At 44.7% G+C, this 23,746-nt stretch overlaps 1 protein-coding gene and 1 long non-coding RNA gene across 3 annotated transcripts in view; one reads left to right on the top strand and one right to left on the bottom strand.

Moving 5' to 3' along the window:
• Positions 1 to 683: 683 nt before the first annotated feature.
• LOC140725953 (uncharacterized) lies at positions 684 to 1,047 on the bottom strand. Its single transcript, XR_012098544.1, has 2 exons — positions 895 to 1,047; positions 684 to 780 (listed from the first exon to the last, which is right to left on the bottom strand). It is a non-coding gene; the product is annotated as an uncharacterized lncRNA (long non-coding RNA).
• A 345-nt stretch (positions 1,048 to 1,392) lies between these two features.
• Positions 1,393 to 23,746, top strand: part of LOC140726653 (sestrin-3-like) — a 128,241-nt gene continuing 105,887 nt past the window's right edge. For both annotated transcript variants that reach the window (XM_073043312.1, XM_073043313.1), the window contains exon 1: positions 1,393 to 1,706. In XM_073043312.1, the coding sequence (XP_072899413.1) occupies positions 1,602 to 1,706 (105 nt within the window). In that variant the 5' untranslated portion in view covers positions 1,393 to 1,601. The remainder of the gene's footprint in view (positions 1,707 to 23,746) is intronic.

A 23,746-nucleotide genomic window follows, 5' to 3' on the forward strand; every position in this document is an offset into this window, starting at 1 on the left:
CATTTGGGTGTTCTGGATCCACAAGGCGGAGCCAGCCTGTCTAACTTTGAAAGCAAATGCTGGGTCTGCTCCTTGACAGCTGATTGTTGTCAGCTTGGACAGAGACTTCTCGCCCCTCCGACTACGCCTCCGATTGGATATTCGGGCGCTTGTGCTGACATCACTCTGTTGCTGGGTGGAAAACTGCTGGGGCAAAACTTGTTTGTTTTGCGGAGATTTCCCTAATTTAACAATTGAATAAAAACTTTATGTGGCACACTTAAGCATCTGCTGTGTGCGCATATAAAGAGAGGAACTCCTTTAAGATATAGCAAACTCCAATTAACGAACTACAATAAATACTGTGGTGCTGTAACCGATTTCCACGACCTTCGATAGTGTAGTAGCATATTATAATTTGCCGATTAGAGTATTGTATACACATTGGTTGCACAATTACAATGTGATTGCACAAAGAAGTGCATTCAATTTGGCGTTGTTTTCGAACACGATGAGTTTGTTTTCAGTTTAACAAAAATCGTTAAACCAAGGTGTAGCTCTCTGCCCTTTGCTTTATCAAATATTTTGCCCTGACAGTCGGCCGGAGCGGTTATCAGGGCTGTGACGTCTCAGTCGGAGCGGGCACTCGGTGCTTGGAACACGCCACCAGCTGAGCGAAGGAATTGACCACAGTGGGATACCGCTTGCAAAAGTAGTACATTTTACATTTAATGGTCATTTATGATCAATTTAGTTGAATGGACAAATGTATTCAAAAGCCATGTACAGCTGCCGATCATCCTGAAGAAAAACAGAAAGAAACTTAAAGAGTCTATTTTAAAAGTTGGAGGAAATGCAACCTCCCCCCTCTCTCCGAGCGTTTCGCTATAAAACACATGAATTTAACAGTTTTACCTACTGCACCAGTTGTAGTCAATCAGCAGATCTTCCACATATCACAAACACATCAAACAATCCAACATCAGATAATTGACAAAGGTAATTTTCCCCGTTGTCTTATTTTTGGGCAAAAAATACATGTTTTACTATTTCACTACAAACAACTAAGTGATTGGACCAAAGTTGTGAATGGGACAAGGCGGTTGGTTAATGAAAGGGGCTGCGTAACTGGCTCTATGTTAATAAGGATCATTACATCGAAAGACGATTGGTCGAAGGGTGGGCGTTGATTTACAATCTAGAAGGATATTGGTTTAAACTGCGTAAGTTTATTGGTTAAGGATTGTGTACAATGATTGGTTATATTAACGGCAATTGGCTATAATGATTGGTAGAGAAGATGTTAACTGAGGCGATATTGAGCAATGACAGGTCAGTGGGCTGGCAGCTGGTAACGGTCTAATGTAATGATTGGTTAAGAGGTAGGCAATTTGGTTACTGTGACGAAATTGCTACATTAACCTCATTAGAAACAGGCGGCTGATAGAGTTGAGGATGGATTAGCTGATATAGTTATTTCGTTGCAGTTGAGGAAGATCGGCAAGTCATGGTATTGTGGTCATTACATGAAAGGAACTGAGTAGGTGCTAATTTTTCCATTGACTCGGGCGCACATGGAACTCTCATTACACCGACCGTGACCCTCCGAATCCCGTGTGACAATGTTCATATCTACAACTTGCAAAGAAAACGGGAATGCCATGAATTCGAAAAAGCTTTCCACTAATTACATGATCTGCACCAATTGCCAGAAAGTTCTTCGCAAGGTAACTTTAGTGCAGCTGGCACGTTTTAAAGAAAAATAGAATTTTGTTTTTGGGGCACAGTATATTGCTTGGGAAAAGGGGAGCTTGCTATTACCGTGTTTTATGTGTTTTTGATAATGTTCCTACACTTGCTTTTCCTTTTAAAGAAAACATTTACCTTGGGCACTTTGGTATTAACAGTATGATTTAAATATGTAAATAGTCATGTTTGTAAATTGTTTATAAAGCAGCGCTCCAGAACAGGATTAGTGTGAGTTAAAAGTTTCGTTGTAGGGTTTTTGCATTATAAATTTATACTTGCAGGATAGTTTAATATGACGAGGAATGGTTCTCGCATTGAAATTGTGGGCTAGACATTGAGTCGTGCTTGTCTTTGGCTTCCTCCTATCGGCTGTTGAGGATGTCAATCAAAGTTGTTTTTTCCAAACTCCGTCTGCTGGACTCAATAAATCCTATATCTTTTGACACTCTCCGTTTCGCAAAAATAATGCGCGTGAAGAATTTCAGAGGTACAGCAAGCCGATTAAAAATGTATATAGATGACATACAATTGCTGCTTTTTTGGCAGAATATACTTGTAATCCCCACCCTGGCTTCGCAATCCGAGATGGGTTTGCTATCGTTTCGTACGGTTTATCAATTGATTCCTTTTTATCATAGGAATATATTATCTTTAATGGGTTCATTTCAAATATGTCAGATTCCATTCCGGAATGTCCCAGTGTTCGCTTCAGTTTTATTCGTTAATCCCTTAACTGGGACCAGCCGCGGCCACAAACTACGTTTCTGTTGCCGTTGCGGCTCGTTAAGTAACCTCTGGCCACAAATCCGAAGAGTTCACTAGCGATCAGGCATATTAACTGTACCTGTTATTCCATTGTTCAAACATTTAAATGCCTCGTATATGCTGACGGTCAGAATCACATCTTGCAAACCTTACGGTGAGTTTATCGTGTGGCGTGTCTGCTCTGCGGTGAATATCATCCTCCGCCAGGGCGCAAGAAATGCTGTTCGAATGTTTGCTCCGTTTAGGGCACCTCTGCCACTTGCGGTTTTAAAATTAAGCAGCATCTCAAATCAAACCGAACTTGCTGCAACCTTCCTTCTCCCTTCGGAAAATAGTTTGCTTTCCTGATGGCCTCGAGTGTTGTACTTTTCCAAAGTGTAATGATATAAAGACAAACTGTGATAATAGCATCGATCAAAAAGGCTTTAGATGGTGTTAGTACTCAGCAGGTCAGGTAGCATTGGTAGGGAGGGAAATACCGTTAACGTTTCAGGTCACTGACCTTTCATCAGTTCAAAGTAAGTTTATTACCAAAGTACGTGTATGTTACCACATCTAGTCCTGAGATTCATTTTCTTTTGGGCATACTCAATAAATCTATAATAGAATAATAACTGTAACAGATTGATGAAAGACCTCACCAACTTCGATGTTCAGAGTGTAAAAGACGACGAACTCTGCAAATGCAACACAAAACAAGAAAAAATAATGATAAGTAAGTAAACAATAAATATCAAGAGCATGAAAGAAGATACGAGGTTGCTTTGGCAAGTTAAGGTGAAAATAAATCCAAAGGGTTTCTACAGTTATATTAATAGCAAAAGGATAGTGAGGGATAAAATTGGTGCCTTAGAGAATCAGAGTGGACAGCTATGTGTGGAGCCGAAAGAGATGGGGGAGATTTTGAACAATTTCTTCGGTATTCACTAAGGAGAAGGATATTGAATTGTGTAAGGTAAGAGAAACAAGTAGGGAAGTTATGGAAACTATGACGATTAAAGAGGAGGAAGTACTGGTGCTTTTAAGGAATATAAAAGTTGATAAATCTCCAGGTCCTGAAAGGATATTCCCTAGGACCTTGAGGGAGGTTAGTGTAGAAATAGCAGAGGCTCTGACAGAAATATTTCAAATGTCATTCGAAACGGGGATGGTGCCAGAGGATTGGTGTATTGCTCATGTGGTTCCATTGTTTAAAAAGGGTTCTAAGAGTAAACCTAGCAATTATCGGCCTGTAAGTTTGACGTCACTGGTGGGTAAATTAATGGAAAGTATTCTTAGAAATTATATATATAAAATTATCTGGATAGACGGGGTCTGATTGGGAACAGTCAACATGGATTTGTGCTTGGATGGTCATGTTTGACAAATCTTATTGAATTTTTTGAAGAGGTTACGAAGAAAGTTGACGAGGATAAAGCAGTGGATGTTGTCTATATGGACTTCAGTAAGGCCTTTGACAAGGTTCCACACGGAAGGTTAGTTAGGAAGGTTCAATCGTTGGGTATTAATATTGAAATAGTAAAATGGATTCAACAGTGGCTGGATGGGAGATGCCAGGTGGATAACTGTTTGTCAGGTTGGAGGCCAGTGACTAATGGTGTGCCTCAGGGATCTGTACTGGGTCCAATGTTGTTTGTCATATACATTAATGATCTGGATGATGGGGTGGTAAATTGGATTAGTAAGTATGCAGATGATACTAAGATAGGTGGCGTTGTGGATAATGAAGTAGGTTTTCAAAGTTTACGGAGAGATTTAGGCCAGTTAGAAGAGTGGGCTGAGCGATGGCAGATGGAGTTTAATGCTGATAAGTGTGAGGTGCTACATTTTGGTAAGAATAATCCAAATAGAGCATACATGGTAAATGGTAGGGTATTGAAGAATGTAGTAGAACAGAGTGATCTAGGAATAATGGTGCATAGTTCCCTGAAGGTGGAATCTCATGTGGATAGGGTGGTGAAGAAAGCTTTTGGTATGTTGGCCTTTATAAATCAGAGCATTGAGTATAGGAGTTGGGATGCAATGTTAAAATTGTACAAGGCATTGGTAAGGCCCAATTTGGAGTATTGTGTACCGTTCTGGTCACCGAATTATAGGAAAGATGTCAACAAAATAGAGAGTACAGAGGAGATTTACTAGAATGTTACCTGGGTTTCAGCACCTAAGTTACAGAGAAAGGTTGAACAAGTTAGGTCTTTATTCTTTGGAGCGTAGAAGGTTGAGGGGGGACTTGATAGAGGTATTTAAAATTATGAGGGGGATAGATAGAGTTGACATGGATAGGCTTTTTCCATTGAGAGTAGGGGAGATTCAAACAAGAGGACATGAGTTGAGAGTTAGGGGGCAAAAGTTTAAGGGTAAAATGAGGGGGAATTTCTTTACTCAGAGAGTGGTAGCTGTGTGGAATGAGCTTCCAGTAGAAGTGGTAGAGGCAGGTTCGGTATTGTCATTCAAAGTAAAATTGGATAGGTATGTGGACAGGAAAGGAATGGAGGGTTATGGGCTGAGTGTGGGTCAGTGGGACTAGGTGAGAGTAAGCGTTCGGCACAGACTAGAAGGGCTGAGATGGCCTGTTTCCGTGCTGTAATTGTTATATGGTTATATGAGATGAAGAGTCCTTGAAAGTGAGTCCACAGATTGTGGTGATGGGTTTAAGAGCCTGATGGTTGAGGGGTAATGACTATTTCAGTACCCTGGTGGTGTGAGTCCTGAGGCTCCAATGGCAACAGTGAGAAGAGAGTGTGGCCTGTGTGGTGGGGATCCCTGATGATGGAAGCTGCTTTCCTATGATAGTGTTTCATGTAGATGTGCTCAATGGTGGGGGTGGGGGTGGTCTTTACCCATGAAGGACTGGGCTGTAGCGGTTGCTTTTTGTAACATTTTCTGTTAAAGGGTATTGTGTCTCCATACCAGGCTGTGATGCAGCCAGTCAGTATATCCTGCACTACACATCTATAGAAGCTTGTCAACGTTTTAGACGTCATGCCAAGTTTTTGCAAATTTTTAAGAAGTAGAGTTGCTGCTGTGCTTTCTTTGTAATTGCAAGGTCTAGGACAGCTTCTTCGAAATAATAACACTGAGGAATTTAAAGTTGCTCACTCTCTCCTCCTTTGATCCTCCGATGAGGACTTCTTCGTGGACCACTGCTTTCCTTCTGAACTCAATAATCAGCTCCTTGGTCTTGCTGACATTGAGTGAGAGGTTGTTGTGGCATCACTCAGCCAGATTTTCAACCTCCCTCCGAAATGCTGATTCATCACCACCTTTGATTTGGCCTGTGACAGTGGTGTCGTCAGCAAACTTGAACGTAACATTGGACCAATCAGAGGTTTAAGGCAGAGCTAATCAGCAGCTTTTTTACAAAATTTTATTTTGTTTATATACTGAGCCCTTGGTGAGAAAATTCAGATCTCAAGCCTCCGCTGCCTTGTGGCTGTACCCCCTCATTGAGAAGGCTTCAGGAGTAAACCGCAAATAAAATGTGGGGCTGGAGTCCCTAAAGCAGTCCGATGTTGCATTCAGTGCTCACTGGCAACTCCTGCAACGCTGCTGATACCAAACTGAGGAGTCGGTGACCTACCTCTTTGCACACTGTGGGTTCGCGGAGAAGGTGTGGAGGAGGATGGAAGGGGCAGTGTCGAGGTTCATCCCCAGCAGCTGCGTAACAGAGGACTCTCTGATCTACGGGCTGTTCCCGGGGATGCACACCGAGACCGACCTCCGGTGCTGTTGGCAGATGATCAACTCGGTCAAAGACACTCTTTGGTTGGCCCAAAACTTGATGGTCTACCAGCACACAGAGATGTCCGTGGGGGAACGCTGCAGACTGGCACATTCTCGGCTGCAGGAGTATGTGCTGGGGACGCACTCAAACTTGGTGCAGCCACCGCAAGGGCCCGGTGGGGAAGAACCACAGTCTAGGGTTCTTCTCCCGTGGGAGTTGAGGGGTGGGGGGATTGGGGGTATACCCCCTGAATGTAATTATGAAAGAACAGAGTGCCATGTGGGTGGTGAAAATTTTGAAAATGTAAAGACAGTAATGGAAACAACTGTAAAGAATTGAAAGTCATTGAATGGTTATTGTATGTAATTTTATTTTAAAAATCGGTCTCCGCCAATCTCTTGGGCTCATCAGCTGCTGGAGAGTGCAAGCCTGCAGTATGGCCAACAGCTTGCCCTCCATATTGTACTGCACTGCTTTGCTTATCGACAACGTACACAGCAAGGATGCAACAGCCATGGCCAACCTCGAGAGCCGACAGAGGACCCCTTAAAGAGCAATTAGAACTTGTATTTTCTTGCACTGTCTCCCCCCGCCAGTTAGTTTGTGTAAACTCACCATTGTTCTCCAGTAATCATTCCTCTTGGTTCTCTGCCACATTTCGAAAAAAACTTACAGACTTGCTGATTCAGCAAGCAAGTTTATTAAGACTGTTCAGCAGCCTGCTGAAGTGGAAAAATTGAGGTGTTCTTCAGAGAATAATTTGATTTCTACAGTTTGGCTGTTATGAGACTTGTTAATCCTTGTTTTGTCATGACTGTTGTTCTGATCTGAAAGCTCACGAGGAGAACCCAAGCATGGCCACCTGGCAGGACTCTTGAAAAGTTTAAAAAAAATAATAATTTGCACAATGCATCTAGTTCCTAATATACTTTCTTTTTGGAGAACTTGATAACATGAATATTTTGTTTGATAAAACAGTATATGTTATTCGTTGCTGTTTGGTGGCAGTGCTTTCCCTGGTTTCCATGTCCAACTGAGATCTTAATCTTAATAAAACTCATCACCAAGCTCATGGTTGACTGAGCTGCAGCGAACCCTGCTCTCTCTCCTATTCCTCTGAAACTTTGACACCCCCAAATCACTGAAAAAATGCTATCTATTAATTCATGTAAAATCCTCTGGATCCATTGACAAACCAGTGAGGCTTGTGGGTATCCGACGATTGTCCAAAATTTCATCCTTTACACACATTCCCTTTGTTCAACCCATCACTTCACCGACCTTCTCTGCTACTTGCATTTCTCTCTTTTACATTTCCAATGAACAGTCTTTGACTGGAAATGCTGACTGTTACCACTTTCCACAGATACTACTTGACTGTCTGAGTTCTTCCAGCTTTTCTCTTTTCGTTTGGGCAAACCAATGCCTTCAGACTTTTTTAAGAGAATGTTTGGAGTATTGAGGCCCTGTTAGTGCTCAGCAAGTTCTGGTGGGAAACCAGCTAGTTCCAATCTCCAACACCATGTACCTGAATGATATGCTCTATTCCAAGCTCTGTCATGTCGAGAACCTTTCAAAAGGACAGAGAATCCACTTCAAGGATATTCTTAATCTTTGTGGTGTGTGGAAATTAATGGTCCCACTGGCTTTGCGAGTCAAAGCCATAACCATTCAAAATGAAAAAGAGCATGGTAGAAAGTAGTGGGTGCCTTGAGCTTCTAATGTGGAAACGCGGAGGCCGCTCAGAAACAGTAGAAAATGTGAACATCGTTAGTTTCACCTCCTCCTGCCCCAAATTTGTTGTCCATCATCTCCAAACCAATTAGCAGATCCTAACATGGAACCTGCATGCCACCAGTGATCCCATTCAACTGGAATGGAAATGTTGTACTCTACTCCTGGTGCCTAGGTATAGTAATCACATGTGCTTTTTGCACAGTAATTAGTAGAATACCTGCAGGCTGATCAGTTTTGTGGTGACGGGTGATAAGTTTTAAAGGTCGATTAATATCCTTTAGTGCCTGTTCTGCTTTCATTTGTTCTTTGCAGATGTGTCTTTTGTTACGGATGTGAACCATCGAAGAAGCTCAAATTTTATGGTTCTTGGTACTATTTAAGACAGTAAATGAAGTTTTTTGTTCCGGGCTGTTACTGGATTTGTACATTTGAAACAAAAATAGGCAATTCTGTCTCTTCATATTATCTGCTGTCTTAAGAAGATCACAGCTGATGAAATTTTCTCCATATCTTTAATGTCTTTAGGTATTAAAGGATGAAAATCAATTAATCTCAGGTTTAAAATGATCAATCAGCTTCACATCAGTCTTCATTTTATAGAAGAGAGAACTGGACCACACCGTCCTCTGTGTGGAATGTTTGACTCCTGTAGAAACTGGCCCTAATATTTCTATAGATGATAGCACATGATTCTACACACCTCAACATTTTAGAAGTATCCCATTAGTTCCTATTAATGTTTTAAAACTGGTATCAAATGATGCCATTTCTTTCTAAATTCTAGGGAATTCTGCAATATCTTTGGGAATTTATCATCGTAATGTGATGCTTGGAATTCACTTTGACATTACAAAATCTTTTGAATCAAATGGCTGCAGGTAATTTGTACAGTATAGCTGTATAATAATTCTATCCCTGGACTTCAGGGTCGTCCATGTTTGAATGATGTAGAATGAGTATATTTTGGCAACATCATATTTTATCTAGTACAGAAATGAGTTTTTCTACTTTGATTCTTCTCTACAAACTGGGTATCTTTCCTTTGACACCAGGACACAGTTTTTCCATTTACTATACTGACTGTTCTAAGATACTATCAATTCACAGATCTTGGAAGATTTTGTTCTAAAGACTCAGTACTTTAGGAATCAAACACTGCAGGAGGTCATACGTTCTCTTTTATTTGAAAGAGCATTCTGTCTCACTGTCCTTGTCTTTGTTCATTGTCCTAATTTTTTTCACTCTCCGTTTAATTCCATGTCCTGCTTTAAAAAGCACACTAGATGCCTCTCTGCCTGCCTCAGTCCCTTCAAAGAATTGGTACAGCACATTTAGTCATTTGAAATTCATATGGTGTCTTTCCCTATAGTTCCGTATATAATTTCCCTTGAGTGACAATCTAATTCCCTTTTTAAATAAATGACTGCTAGAGGAAAGATGGTGCTGGAGGAACTCAGTGGGTCATACAGCATGTGTAGGTGGGGAGAAATTCAATATTTCAAGTTGAAACCGTGAATCAGCCCTCTTTTTGTTACTGATTTGATTCTGTCTCCATCACCCTTTACAGCTCAGTTCCAGATCCTTGCAGAGTCCTTGAAAGTGAGTCCATAGATTGTGGGACCAGTTCAGTGATGGGATGGGTGAATTTATCCCCACTGGTTCAGGAGCCAGATGATTGAGGGGTAATAGTTCTTGAAACTGGTGGTGTGGGTCCTGAGGCTCCTGTATGTTCTTCTTGATGATAGTAGCAAGAAGAGGACAAGGCCTGGGTAGTGGGCATCCTTGACGGATGCTGCTTTCCTGCAATCCCAATATTTACTCTGTCAATCCCTGTTTTTTAAAAGAGTCTTGCATTTGAGGTCACCCCTCGTTCTTCTAAACTGAGCTAAGAAGCCCAGCTTATTCAGTCTTTCTTCATAAAACACACCTGTTGAGGACCACTCTGGTGAATCTTTGCTGCATTCCCTCTTATACAAGCTCATCTTTTTCAGCTCACTCTAGTTCACTCTTTGTTTTCCTTCTCATTCTCTGGTTTTCTTTTCACCCGATTGAAATCTGTCATGTTCTTGATCCCCATCTAACAAATCTGTTAGCTGCTTATGCTCAAAGAACAGTCAGCTTTTCAAATCGAACGTGGCAGTTTAAATTTCTTATCCAAAGTCGTCTTGTCATATGGACAAGTACATGTATGCACACATGCAATAAAATATCTTGCAGCAGCATCTCGGGCAGTTAGAATCATATACGCATCATTCATGAGAAAAACATAAATTAATCATAAATTTTAGGCAGACAATAGGTGCAGGAGTAGGCCATTCAGCCCTTCGAGCCAGCACCGCCATTCAATGTGATCATGGCTGATCATCCACAATCAGTACCCCGTTCCTGCTTTCTCCCCAAATCCCTTGACTCCGCTATCTTTAAGAGCTCTATCTAACTCTTCCTTGAAAGCATCCAGAGAATTGGCCTCCACTGCCTTCTGAGGCAGAGCATTCCATAGATCCACAACACTCTGGGTGAAAAGGTTTTTCCTGAACTCTGTTCTAAATGGCCTACTCCTTATTCTTCAACTGTGGCCTCAGGTTCTGGATTCCCCCAACATCGGGAACATGTTTCCTGCCTGTAGTGTGTCCAATCCCTTAATAATCTTATATGTTTCAATCAGATCCCCTCTTATCCTTCTGAATTCCAGTGTATACAAGCCCAATCACTCCAATCTTTCAACATATGACCGTCCCGCCATCCTGGGAATTAGCCTCGTGAACCTACGCTGCACTCCCTCAATAGCAAGAATGTCCTTCCTCAAATTTGGAGACCAAAACTGCACACAGTACTCCAGGTGTGGTCTCACCAGGGCCCTGTACAACTGCAGAAGGACCTCTTTGCTCCTATACTCAACTCCCCTTGTTATGAAGGCCAACATGCCATTATCGTCAACATGATAATGGTGCTGCTAAACTGTAGTAATTAAGATTTTGCTTTTTGGTTCAAGAATAGAATGGATGAGGGGAAGCAGCTGCTCTTCAGCTATTCTGGGGGGGGGGGGGAGGTGTGCAGCGTTTCAATACCCTTTCTAGGGCTTTCATGTCCTTCCTCAAATTGGAGTGACCACAGTTAGATTCAGTGCTCTAGTTATGGTCTAACTAGAGCTCTATAGAGGTTTGTCTTCAAAGTTCAAAGTAAATTTATTATCAAAGAACATGTATGTCACCATATACCACCCATTTTCTAGTGGGCATACTCAATAATGCTTAATAGTATCAATGAAAGATTGCACCAACTGGACTTTCCACCAGTGAGCAAATGACAACAAGTTGTTCAAATACAAAAAAAAGGAGGGGAGAAACAGAGAAAAAGCAATAAATATTGAGAACATGAGATGAAGAGTCCTTGAAAATGAGTCTGTAGGTTGAGGGAACAAGTTCAGTGAAATTGAGTGAAGTTATTCCCTTTGGTTCAAGAGCCTGACAGTTGAGGGGTAATAACGGTTCCTGAACCTGGTGGTGTGAGTCCTGAGGCTCCTGTACCTCCATCCTGATGGCAGCAGTGAGAAGAGAGCATGGCCTGGGTGGTGGGGCTCCCTGAGGATGGATGCTGCTTTCCTGTGACAACACTCTATGTAGATGTGCTCAATGGTGGGGAGAGCTTTACCCGTGATGGACCTACCATATCAACTACTTTTTGCAGGATTTTTCATTCAAGGGCATTGGTGATTCCATGCCAGGCTGTGATGCAACCTTCCTCCTCTTTAAGTGTTACGTCTAAAATTTGGTGGTTGGGGGTGGTGTTGGGTGAGGTACCCCAGGGGAGAGGATCCTTTCAACTTTGGTTGAAAGGTTTAGCTCCAAAATTAACCTAGTTTGAATTGACTTGAATTACAGTTGTGATCCTGACAAGATATTTATTAAAATATGTATCTGAATAAAAGTTTGACAATGCCAAGTCAGCTCAATGTTATCACGGGGTGGCAGGGTAATGCAGTAGGGGATGCTGTTACCTTTTTGCTCTCCGTATCGAGATTTGATCCTGATTTCTGTTGTATCCTGTGGCCACGCTGGTTTCCTCCCACGTCCCACAGATACACTTCTTTAAGTTTAATTGCAAAAAGAATCAGATGGGAGCTGAGCATTTTAAACAGAATATTGAAGTAGGAAGGGGGGGATTGGAGCTAATAGGATCTTTCGCATGAGCCAAATTGTCATCTTCTGTGTTGTAAGATAATACAAACCTTTTCTGGTGTTTTGTTTTGAATGTTTAATAGTTGAAAAGTTGGCAGGATACTGTTACTCCACCAATCATAGTTTTGAAAAGACATTTTGCATTACAAAGTAGAAAAGTCACAAGGCAGTTTTTAACATTGTAATGCAGTAATCCCAAACTGTTTGTTTACTAACTGCAGAAGGAAGTGAGAAAGCTGAGCAAGTAAATTTGCATTCAGCAGGAGGAGGATGTTTGTGCACTTGGGCTGTAGGAGCAGCAACTCGTAGACTTGACCTGGCTTTTTCCTGCTCGTTTTCCCCTATTGTTATTCCTAATCTCTAGTTTACATTGGCGATTTTTGTCCACAATGGATGATAACATTGATTCTGCCAAGCATGTCATTACTTCTTCAGCTAAACCACTGCAAGCCCATCATGAATGCCACTGGATTCAAAAGCCACCTCTTATTCTGGCCCACACTGCAGCAGAATGTGTGTATATACATAGATAGATAGATACTTTATTCATCCCCATGGGGAAATTCAATTTTTTTCCAATGTCCCATACGCTTGTTGTAGCAAAACTAATTACATACAATACTTAACTCAGTAAAAAATATGATATGCATCTAAATCACTATCTCAAAAAGCATTAATAATAGCTTTTAAAAAGTTCTTAAGTCCTGGCGGTAGAATTGTAAAGCCTAATGGCATTGGGGAGTATTGACCTCTTCATCCTGTCTGAGGCTCCTCAGTTGTAAAGTTGTAGCACCCATTATTGGCTGTTTTGTTCAAAGTAACGTTTATTACCAGAGTGCATGCGTGTCACCACATAAACATCCCTGAGGTACTTTCTCTGCGGGCATACTTATCAAATCTATAGAGCAGTAACTGTAAACAGAATCACTGAACGACCAACTCTGCAAATGCAAATATAAATAAATGGCGAGCATGTGAAAACAAGATAAAGAGTGCTTAAAGTGAGACCACTGGTTGTGGTAACACCAGAGGTAGAATGAGTATAGTTATGCCCTTTTGTTCAAGAGCCTGATGGTTGAGGGGTAGTAACTGTTCTTGAAGCCGGTGGTACACGTCTTGAGGCACTTGTACCTTCTACCTGATGGCAGCAGTGAGAATTGGCACGGCCTGGGTGGTGAGGATCTCTGGTGATGGATGCTGACTTTCTGCAGCAGCATTACATGTGGCTGTGCTCAATGGTTTGCAAAGAGAAATCGGGAATTAGCTGCTGTGGTAGATGTGAGGTGATTTAGCTGTTCTTTCCCTAGTTGGATATGGATGAAATGAGTCATAAAATGGCTCCACTGCTTGCTACCCACCAGTTCCAAGGTGGAGAGATAGAAGGGGTGCAGGGTGAAGGTAGTTGGTATTGCAGGATTGGCTGTGTGTGGGTTTATTGGTAGTGGTGCTTGGCACTGGAACAGGTTTAGGTTAAAAAAAACGTAGTGATATCCATAATCTCCTTGATAGCATTTTTTTAACCTTTCACATTTGTGTACCATTTGCTGTCTTGGTAGTTAACTGAATGACCTGGTTCCAGTGATTTCGTAAGTACTCAAGGTAATGTAAGAAGAGATGAGAACGGATGATAATAAACCTGCCTCTTTTGACCTTGGTTTAGAATAATCTTAAAGATGGTGAGTTAACGGAGCGGGGTGGTTCAGGGAATGATTTCCCAAGTTATAGGGCATGGTAACCAGGGACATGTGACTGTTACTGGAGAGATTACATTTGAGAAGAGGTTGGAATTATCTAAGTACAGATATGAAAATGATATGACTGGAGAAAACTAAGTGGAAGAGGTACTTGATTTGAGGTCTGGTGTAATGAGGAACCTGCGATTGTCACAGTTCTTGCCTGACCATGGCCAATTGGAACTTGGAATTGTAGAAATTTACGGTCATTCAACCTGTTACCTTAATGCTGGTGTTAAGTGGCCCTTTAGGTGAATCTAACTTGCCCAACTTTGGTCCTAAGCCCTATTGATTATAGCTTTTCATGTAGTCATCCATGTACATTGTAAATGTAAATGCTTTGGTCTCTCAGGCAATTGAAATATCTTTTTACAGTTCTTCTCTAACCCTCCTATCAGGGAACATGTCCTTATTGCTAAGTGTACATATCCACTTTAGGCCCGTGTAATTTTAGTTCTGCTGTGTGGTGTGCTTCCTGCTCCCAAAGCACAGCCTTGGTACTCAATACCATCCTGGATGCTCTTCTATTCCATAAATGATCAAAGTAGAGATGGCAGTGATATTGCACTTCATAGAATCTTTAGCCATATCTTTAAAGTGTTTTCTCTGTCCCCAATGACAGCTTTAGGAGTCTGATGTAGTGTACTGAGTCACTAGAGGCTGTTGGCCTAACCACTGCCCAGTTTGGGGCCGAGTCTGCTCTTCCCACAGTAGCCTCTAGTCACGCCGCTACCCAGAAAATCAAACTGGTAGAAAGTCGTGAAAGCCAAAAGAAAATGCTGATGCTGGGAAGGTGAAATTTAAAACAACATGCCAGATAAACTGAGCAGGTCAACAGAGAGGGAATCTGTGGTAAACTAAGTATACCTGTCTGGACACGTCCCTCTGCTGACTGCTCCTGTGGCTCCTCCCACAGACCCCCATATAAAGGCGATTGGAGGCACTGCTCCCTCCTGTCTCCGAGATGCTGTGTTCCATTTTGCTGCTAATAAAAGCCTATCGTTTGCCTCCCGTCTCCGAGAGTTACTGATGGTGCATCAATTTTAAAACATGGAGAGCATTTTACGACCGAACAGATTGGATATTGACCCTCAATCTCCAGAAACCGGCATCGCTTTTGAACTCTGGCTTACATGCTTCCAATCGTACCTGGATGAGATTCGAGTGACTGAGCCTGCCACGATGCACAGAGTTCTCCTCTCCAGGGTCAGTCCACAGTTCTACTCCCTGATCAGGGACCTGCCGACCTACCAGGGGGCACTGGACACCCTCAAAAGACAATACCTGCGGCCGGTGAACACCGTCTACGCAAGACATCGCTTAGCAACAAGGCGGCAGTGGGCCGGAGAGTTGAGCGCTGAGTGCAGTGACTGCAGGGGACTGACGGCGGAACAGCATGCGGAGCTCCTGGTACGAGACGCCTTCGTTACGGGGATCAGGTCAGTGTACGTGCGCCAGCGGCTGCTGGAACACGCCGAACTTACCTTACATTCGGAGATCGAGCTGGCCGACACGCTGGAGGCCGCCCTGCACAACGCTGACGCTGTCCAGGCGCGTGATCTTCCGCCGGCCCCATGGACACCGCAGACCCCGCAACCTGCTGGCGAATCAACCTCGGCTGCTGCCAGTCGCGAGTCCATGAAGTCCCTGCAACCCGCCGGCGAATCGACCACAGCTGCTGCCAGTCGCAAGTCCGCGCAGTGTTACTTCTGCGGACTCAAAGCACCCCCAAAAATGCTGCCAGGCCTGAGAAACTACCTGCTCCAGCTGCGGAAAGAAGGGCCACTTCGCCAAGGCCTGTAAGTCCAAACCACGAGCGGGGTCGAGCAGCGCCACATGCGAGGCATGGGGGTCACCATCTTGGTTGCCGCCATCTTGCCTGCCCACCTCGTGCGAGGCATGGTGTCAGCCATCTTGGTCGCTGCCACCTTGCCCCACCTCTGACCCATGGGTACTTACCGGGCACCAAGACGGCGGTTCAACTCTGGCCTCCGTGACCCTCGACCAAAGCGCTCCACACCAGCTCGCAAGGTCAATGATGGACATCCTGGTGGAGGGGCACAGGACCAGCTGCTTGTTTGACATGGGCAGCACTGAGAGTTTTATTCACCCGGACATGGTGCAACGTTGCGGACTCGTGACACAGCTGGTAAGCCAGAGGGTCACCATGGCTTCTGGGTCGCATTCCACAGACATTCGTGGGGGTTGTGTAGCGACATTGGTGGTGCAGGGCACAATATCGGGACTTTGCGCTACTGGTCATGCCTCAACTGTGCGCGCCTGTGCTATTGGGGCTGGACTTCCAGAGCCACCTGAAAAGTGTGACAATGGAGTAAGACGGGCTCCTCCCACCAATCACTGTCAGCAATCCTCAGTTCTGTGGGGCTTCGTCATATACCCCGCTACTGACCACACACACCCCGACCCGCACATCCCACCCAACACCATGCCAATGGCCGCACTACTGACACCACTTTCAGCCTCTCCACCCTCAAGATCCCTCCCCCACCGCTGTTCACCAACCTGACCCCGACTGTAAACCTGTGGCAACTAAAAGCAGGAGGTACAGCGCAGGGGACAGGGCCTTCATTAAGTCAGAGGTGCAGCGGCTGCTCAGGGAGGGGATCATTGAGCCAAGCACAAGTCCTTGGAGGGCCCAGGTGGTTGTTGTTCGGACCGGGCAGAAACATAGGATGGTTGTGGACTATAGCCAGACCATCAATAGGTTCATGCAGCTTGTCGCGTACCCCCTACCCCGCATCGCGGATATGGTCAACCAGATAGCTCAGTACAAGGTGTACTTGACCATAGATCTGAAATCCGCTTACCATCAGCTCCCCATCCAACCGGAGGACTGCCCCTACACCGCCTTCGAGGCGGGCGGCAGGCTCTATCACTTCCTGTGCATCCCCTTCGGTGTCACGAATGGTGCCTCGGTCTTCCAGAGGGAAATGGACCGGATGGTGGACCAGTGCCAACTGAAGGCCACGTTCCCATATCTGGATAACATCACCATCTGTGGTCCCGACTGGTCGGATCACAACACCAACCTCCAACGATTTTTCCAAGCGGCCAAAGCTCTTAACCTTACCTATAACAGGGACAAGTGTGTGTTCGGAACCACCCAACTTGCTGTCCTTGGGTATGTCGTGAAGAACGGGGTCATTGGCCCTGACCCCGACCGTATGCCCCTGTTAGAACTCCCTCTTCCCACCACCCTCAGAGCCCTCAGATGGTGCCTGGGCTTCTTTTCCTATTACGCCCAATGGGTCCCCCATTACGCAGACAAGGCCCGCCCCCTGGTCAAGTCTACCCACATTTCCCCTCTCTGCCGAGGCCTGCGCGGCCTTCAGCTGCATTAAAGGGGACATTGCCAAAGCAACGATGCATGCGGTGGACGAGACCATTCCATTCCAAGTAGAGAGTGACGCCTCTGACTTCGCGCTTGCCGCTACCCTCAATCAGGAAGGCAGGCCAGTAGCATTCTTTTCTCGTACCCTTCAAGGCCCTGAAATTCGGCACTCCGCGGTGGAGAAAGAAGCCCAGGCCATAGTGGAAGCTATTAGGCACTGGAGGCACTATCTCGCCGGCAAAAGGTTCACCTTGCTGACCAACCAGCGCTGAGTTACGTTCATGTTCAGCAACCAACAGCGGGGCAAAATCAAAAATGATAAAATTTTGCGGTGGAGAATAGAACTCTCCACCTACAACTATGATATCCTGTACCGGCCTGGAAGGCTCAATGAGCCCCCTGATGCCCTATCCCAGGGAGTGTGTGCCAGCGCACAGCTCGACCAGCTATACGCCCTCCATGCAGATCTTTGCCACCCGGGGGTCACCCGACTTTACCTTTTCTTGAAAGCCCGGAACCTGCCTTACTCCCTTGAGGACATCAGGACGATGACCAGGGACTGCCAAGTCTGCGCTGAGTGCAAACCGCACTTCTACCGTCCTGAAAAGGTACAACTTATCAAGGCCACCCGCCCCTTTGAGTGACTGAGTGTCGACTTTAAGGGCCCCCTTCCCTCCACCAACTGCAATGTCTACTTTCTCAAAATAATCGAGAACTCGCGGTTCCCCTTTGCCATCCCCTGCCCCGATACCACTGCCACGTCTGTCATAAAAGCCCTGCGCCAGCTCTTCACTCTGTTCGGATATCCCTGCTATATCCACAGTGATAGAGGGTCCTCGTTTATGAGTGACGAGCTGCGCCAGTACCTGCTGGCTAGGGGCATTGCTACTAGCAGGACCACGAGTTATAATCCCCAGGGAAATGGACAGGTGGAGAGGGAGAATGCCACTGCGTGGAAGGCCACACTCTTAGCCCTTGGGTCAAAGGGACTGCCGGTCTCTCGATGGCAGGAGGTCCTCCCCGAGGCACTCCACTCCATCCACTCCCTGTTATGTACGTCCACCAATGCCACCCCTCAAGAGCGACTCTTTTCTTGTCTGCCACTGGGACCACCCTACCGGCTTGGCTGACATCCCCAGGGCCAGTGCTGCTCCAGAAACATGAGAGGAGCAATAAATACTCCCCGCTGGTCGAGAGGGTTCACCTTCTACATGCGAACCCCCAGTATGCTTACGTGGTCTTACCTGATTGGCGGGAGGACAGGGTCTCCGTCTGCGACCTGGCGCCCGCAGGAGCACCAGACCCCTACCTCGAACACTCCATGGTGACTCTGAACCCCGTACCCACTGATGTATATACCCACGAGACACCGTGCACTCCAAGCCCTACACAGACACTTCACGACACTCCCATACCGGGCGCCTCGCACACGCATGAGGGATCACTGACGCCTAACGGGCTGGCAGCTCAAGTCAGGCCAGAGCCAGCACAACCACCGTCTCCGGTGCAATCACCACCGGCACCTGTGCAATCACAGCCGGTGCTACGTAGATCGCAGCGACAGACTCGACCGCCCGATAGACTTAACCTGTAAATATACTTGTAAGAAACTTTGCCCCGTGGGGACTCTCTTTTAAAACAAAGGGGGGGGGGTGAATGTGGTAAACTATGTATACCTGTCTGGACACGCCCCCTGCTGACTGCTCCTGTGGCTCCTCCCACAGACCCCTGTATAAAGGCGATTGGGGCACTGCTCCCCCCTCAGTCTCCGAGATGCTGTGCTCCATTTTGCTGCTAATAAAAGCCTATTGTTCGCCTCCCGTCTCCGAGAGTTATTGATGGTGCATTAGAAACTGTGAATGTTTAGAGTTTGGAACCTTTCATCAGAACTGAGGAAAACAATTAGTCTAGTAGTGGGGAGGGTGATGGATGGAAGGAACAAAGGGAATTTTGCTGATAGATGAAGTATTATTCGGGGTGGGGCGGTGTTAAGCTCCTTTGCATAATGCATTGTTAACACGGTAAAGTGCTCAGAAGGCAAGATTTTACCAATGAAGAAAATTGGCAGAGGGGGAAAGAGGAATGGTAGGCCAAACCAACCAGTCCCGATGCAAACAGCAGGTTACTTAGGCTGCAGGCTGCAACATGCCCAGATGAAAGATGAGCTGTTTTTCCTTGAGTTTTCTAATAGTGAGGGAGGCCATGGGCAGGAGCAGTCAAATTGGGAGTGGGGTGCTTAATTCAAGTGACAAGCCACCCAAACCTCAAGGTCACTCCTGTGAAGTGAGTGCAGGTGCTCTTTTTAAAAAGTGCTCACCATGTAGAGGAGGCCACACTGTTTCCAGTCTAATATTCAGACAACCTCCACATTATGGGGGTTGGGGGACGTGTGTTTCTAGTAAATCAGATCAGTAATGCAAGGCCTTGCCCGCATATACTTCAGGAAACGCCAACTGGATTAAAAAGAGAAGTGTTTTTGAATTCACATATTCTGAATTTATAATAATTATATAATAAGAAGCGTGAATTTATTCCATTTCTTGTAGACTGTGATTTGTGAATTCTGTGAGGATGTATTTCCATTATTCAGGCAGGTGGAGGGTGCCAGTTCTGCATTTGGTGACTGTTGTGGCTGTTGCACAGTTAAAGCAGCTTAACTGCGTCAATTAATTGAATTTATTTTTATTTAGAGATACAGCTCGATAACAGATCCAACAAGCCTGTGCCAGTCTACTGATGAGTACGTCTTTGGAATGTGGGATGAAATATGTGCGGTCACAGAGGGAGCGTGCAAACTCCTTGCAGATAGCACTGGACTTGACCCTGGGTTGCTGGCGCTGTCATAGCACCACATTATCCACTACGTTAGGGCCATCCCAGTCGACCACATTCTTTCCACCCTTTGTCCCACTCATTGTCCTCTGAATCCTCTCTCTGTTTTGGGGAGGGACCTCGGTTCTGTAATGTTAACTTTTTCTCTTCCCACAGTAAGAGATTGCTCTCTAACCTGTTCGTGTCACCCCACTCACACCCGCACCCACAATGTTCTGCCTTTATCTTTATCTCTGAGAACTACCTAAGAAGAGGTGATGCCTCCATTAAATGTACCTTCTGTCTCTTTCAAAGAACCCCAGCCTAGACTGCCTTTGACTATAATTTTCTAGGCTCTGCTAGTGTCCTGATATCTTGCACAAGTCGTGGACAAAAGCAGTCTTGGGACAAGGAAGAAGGTAAAAGGAATTCTCAGATTAGTCACGGCTAGAGGGAACACAAAGGTATTGTAAACCGATTGAACTGTGGTATAGGCAGTGTAGGATGAGTTATCAAGAATTAAAATAAAGGCTCTTTAGGAATGGCAGTGAGATGCAGAACAGGAGTTCATACTGTTCAGGTATGACACCTGATAACCAACAGACTGATGCAGCGTCACACTGATGCAATAAGGTGAGAGGGCTTAACAGCACCAATGATTTAATCTTTTCATTTTGTTTTAGTTGAAAAATATTTAATCTCATTCGGTGCATCGGTATGAATTAAAAATAGTAAACCCTTTTGAAATCCGTTGTGTATGTGTCAGTTGAATCAGAGGAAACTGATTTGCAGTAAAAAAATTGCTTGCTTTTCCCAAGGCATAATCCACATTTGTGTAAACGATAAAATCTGCCCCAGGAGAAAAGATTAAAAAGTTTATTTTATGAAGGAAATTGCCATCAGTGTACTCTTATACAATCCAAACTATAATGGATTGTATATTGTAAGGACTGTGGCAGGTGTGATATCTAGATGATTTTGTTTTTAAGCTCGCATTTAGCTCTTTAAGAGACTTCTGTCATGCTGTGTCTTTCGTTGAAAGTGATGTACCACAGTTCACATTTTCTGAAAGACCCTGCCATGGGAAACAGCGGACTGTTTTGTCCAAATAATGTTTTTGTATATCTTGTCAGGAACCCTTCAGTCCATTCTTTTTTTACTCCCTTAGGAATGCTAACCTCTTGTTGGTCACTGAGCAACAGTCACCTTATATGCAAAAGAAAGCCCAGAAATCTGCTGGGCATTTGGCATATAACACAGTATATAGTTTATTTATGAGGCTAAGCCCAATCTAAATTTGACACCAACTAAACGTGTAGATTTCACTGGAGGATCAGCCTGCTTGAGGAAGCTGCTCGGAGGAAAGAAATTGGCTTGGAAAGAAACTCATTGTAAACAGAAAGCACTTGAACATCTCATCGTGTATTCTTTGTTGCATATCTAATATTTAAAGCACTTTGAATGATTTAATTGACACGGGACTTCCAGTGTCTCTGGCAATCTGATATTGTATGCCTCGATTGACACTTCCTTTAGCTAGGATTAACGGAGGCTTGATGTGGAATATGGAATTCTCGCTTCCGTGTTTGAGTTTGGAAATCAGAATTGAGCTTGCTGTCTTGTGCACGTCCGTGTCTGCGCAAGTGCATTGGAAGATTTACTTGCATCTCGAGCGCCTAACATGGGGAAACACAATATTCACAAGAGAAACTGAAGATAAATTATTCAAGAAAGAATACAATTAGAACAAAAATAGCAAAGTCCATTGTAGTGCAAAGTCATTGTGCTGTGGGTACCTTGAGGTAGTGATTGGGGTTGTGCAGTAGCCCGTGAACCAAATAGTTAAGGGAAGTAGCTGATCGTGAGGCTGGGAGTGTCCAACTTCAGGCTTTTGTACCTCGGCTCAATGTTTGCTGTGAGTAGGTGGTAGTGCTTGGATGTGGGGATATTTGTTGATGCCTTCCTGAGGCAGAGCCTTAGTCAATACTACCTGTGATGGGGGTGGGGTGGGGGATGTACTGGTGATGTAGTGGGCTCTCAGTCCAGTACTCTCTGCAGTTTTCTCGTGTTCACGTGCACACATTCAGGAACACCACTCAAAAGCAGTGGGATCAGCGGAGTCGTGTGTGATACTCCCCTAAGGAGTTGTCTGTTGGTGGGACCTCTAGCCACTGTAGAGGCCAATTCAGGATCCACACATTCTGTTGCTGTGTGGGCAAGAGTAAGAGGTGGCTTTCGAATCCAGTGGCATTCATGCTGGGCTTGCAGTGCTTTAGCTGAAGAAGTCATGTTGGGTTAAATATTGTTTAAAAAAAAACAACAAAACAAAAAAACAACAAAAAAAAACACCCCCCCCCCCCCCCCCCCCCAGTTCCAGGAGCAAAATGTCATGTATGGTGAAAAACTTCTAATTAATTGAAGCTGATTCACTTTCTCCACAGATTTAGCAAGACTTCTTTGGAACAGTGCTTTGCTAATGTCTATCAAAGTCTGTCTTCATGAGAATAGTGTGTTTTGTTTCATCAGTCAAAGGGGCCAACCAGCACAGAGTCTTGCAATCCAATTTATGGTGGAATTTCCCAAATGCTGAGTTTTCTAAATGGAAAATTGGTGTTCTGCAGGTTTAGCTCAGAGCAGAGGTGCTTATTTCCAGGCTTAAAGCATCCTGGTGAAAAATAGAATCATTATTTTCTCAAAGAATTTCTGTTATCATGTGTATGATTGTCCTAATTGTTTGATCCAATTTCAACCTCTGGTCTAAGCTAATAATTCTGATCAACTTTATGAATGGTTATTCTCTCTCAGCCTGAAGCAGTGCTTACTTGAAGGGTTTCTTTTCCAGGCTGCTCCAGAACATTGCCATCTTTCTAATTATTCTGCATAGTGCGCACGGCTGAGGTTTTAGTCCCTTTTCTGCACTCCAAACTGACATCCAGTGAGGATTCACCACTTTTTCTTCCCCTCTGGCCACATAACATGAAAATGGGCCACAAAGATCAGAGGTTTGAAAGACATCCCGGGAGGAAGCATGGCAGACCCATTATGCACAGTCCTTTCTAGCAGCAACGCTTGCTATACATGCTCCTAGCTAGACTAAGGAGCAATATCTGTGAGCAGGCTCATTCCCCTCAAGGAAGCTTTGACCTGTAACCTTCTGTAATCTCAAGTATGCGGCATCAAGTACATGCTGACATTCCCTTGTTCAAGGGCATTCTCCTTTGAAGGAGGAGGATGTCACTCTTCATTCCAGAACTAATGAGGTGTCCTCCTTCAAAGAAAGGGGCTTTTCCTTCTCCACTATCAATGCTGCCCTCACCCCATCCTCCTGCTGCCACACCAGGGGTAGAGTTCCTCTTGAAGAAGTCTCTGAACACCAGAGGAACCAACACACTTGACCATGGTTATATCACCATAAATAAAGCTTGCTTTGCCATACTGCACCCACTTTTTGGAAAGTCTGATCACCTGCCTCTACTTCTACTCCCAGCGTATAAGCATAGGTTCCCACCTGCTTCAAAAGGGCGACAATCATATCAGGGCAGGGTGAGCTGCCTTAATGACTATTGCCCACTGGCACTCACATCTGCTGTGATAGAGTGCTTTGTGAGGTTGGTCATGGCTAGAAACAACTTTTGCCTAATCATAGACCAGGACGGGCTGCAATTTGCCTAACGCCACGGTAGGTCAGCTGCGAGTGCAGTTTCACTGGCTCTCCACC

Source organism: Hemitrygon akajei, chromosome 4, assembly GCF_048418815.1.
Source record: "Hemitrygon akajei chromosome 4, sHemAka1.3, whole genome shotgun sequence".
Taxonomy (NCBI): Eukaryota; Metazoa; Chordata; class Chondrichthyes; order Myliobatiformes; family Dasyatidae; genus Hemitrygon; species Hemitrygon akajei.